The sequence below is a fragment of the Gavialis gangeticus genome, unplaced genomic scaffold (assembly GCF_001723915.1).
Source record: "Gavialis gangeticus isolate Ggan-Ray unplaced genomic scaffold, GavGan_comp1, whole genome shotgun sequence".
Taxonomy (NCBI): Eukaryota; Metazoa; Chordata; order Crocodylia; family Gavialidae; genus Gavialis; species Gavialis gangeticus.
Window position 1 is genome coordinate 951,075 of NW_017729020.1, and position 1,464 is coordinate 952,538.

Consider the following 1,464-nt stretch of genomic DNA (forward strand, 5'->3'; position numbering starts at 1 on the left):
TTTTTTTTTTTTTTTTTTTTTTCTTTTTTTTAACTTACAACAGTTTTGATTTTCTTTTGTATAAGCCATTCAGCAGATCTCACTTGCACATAAGATGAAATTATAGGCACTCTTTTAACACGTCTATCTAAAGAATGTGGACACAACCCTTTTGGCTCTGCGTAATCTATCTTGGATTTTATAACTAGATTGGTGTCTGGAGTAGACATGTACAGCCAGGTGGCTGTCTTGCATGGATGCTGTTACAGGCCCTCACCGCAGGGTGGCAGGGGAGCCAGTAATTGCTTGTTTGCAATTAGTAAAAAGCTGCCCCAGAATGAAATCACCTAGCACTGCAGTTACATGACTGGTAGCTTGTTGTGTAGTTACTCTTTGTTTTCTGAGGAGCAACCTTTCTCTGGAGTAGAAAGTCTTATACTGGTTCTAGCTGTACATTGTCTGTCTGCTCCACTTGTACTCCGGAGTAAAGAGGTTGTGCGAATCCACCCTCTATGTCATTTAGAAGAAAAAATGTCAGTGAACTCTAGCAACAGAGTTCCCAGTCCTGCACCTGGTTTCATGTGGGCAGACCCCTTCCCCTATGCATAGGCAGTTATAGAGCCATGACTGTGGAGTGTGTGCCTCATAGCTTAATTTAATTCCTCTAAGCAGGTGGTGGTTTTCTGTAAGAGCCCATTTGACTTTTCCTTGATGAAAGGATTCCTTTTTTTTCTGTTAACCTAAAAACTAGTTCAATAGTCCCATAAGTGCTTATTTGGCCACATTCCCATTTTTAAGGAGGAGAGAAAATCTACTTTGCATGAACAAAAGCTTAGTTTTATTAAAGGAAAAACTACCTAACCACCCCGTTTTAGCATTTATCATCTCGTCAGCCTTGAAATACATATAATATGTAGGTAATAGATACCCTGTGCTCAACATTTCTTTGTTGATAATTGATAACTAGCTTGTGTACCTGAGAAGGATTTCTTTTTCCCTCCCACTACAGATTATTTTAGCTATCCTGGTGTCATGGTTGCTTTGCTTCATCTTTACTGTGACTGACGTCTTTCCCCCCGACAGCGCAAAGTATGGCTTCTATGCTCGCACAGATGCAAGACGAGGAGTGCTGTTAGTGGCACCGTGGTTTAAGGTCCCTTATCCTTGTAAGTGTGTTTCATATGCATTTGCCTGGGCTTGGAACAGACTTGTCGAAATGGGGCGTTTTAAATGTTGCTGTAGAGCCCCGCCTTGGATAAAAGCAAAGTAGGTCTCAGCAGCTGTCTGGAACGAGACTCTTGCAGCACTTGCACGCATGCTAGGAGCCTGCTCCGACACTGGAAATCCAGTGCATCAGAGCAGACTCGATTAATCGAGTCTCCTGGAGCACATAAATTGATGTGCTGTAGCAGCCTCGTGTGTAGCACATCATAGTTTCATAGACAGTTTCATAGATTAAGGGTCGAAAGGGACCTAGTAGATCTT

At 42.1% G+C, this 1,464-nt stretch overlaps 1 protein-coding gene across 4 annotated transcripts in view; it reads left to right on the forward strand.

The window, feature by feature from the left end:
• Positions 1-1,464, forward strand: part of SLC23A2 (solute carrier family 23 member 2) — an 87,696-nt gene that overhangs the window by 74,176 nt on the left and 12,056 nt on the right. For all 4 annotated transcript variants that reach the window (XM_019514342.1, XM_019514341.1, XM_019514340.1 and 1 more), the window contains one exon: positions 989-1,145. In XM_019514342.1, the coding sequence (XP_019369887.1) occupies positions 989-1,145 (157 nt within the window). The remainder of the gene's footprint in view (positions 1-988; positions 1,146-1,464) is intronic.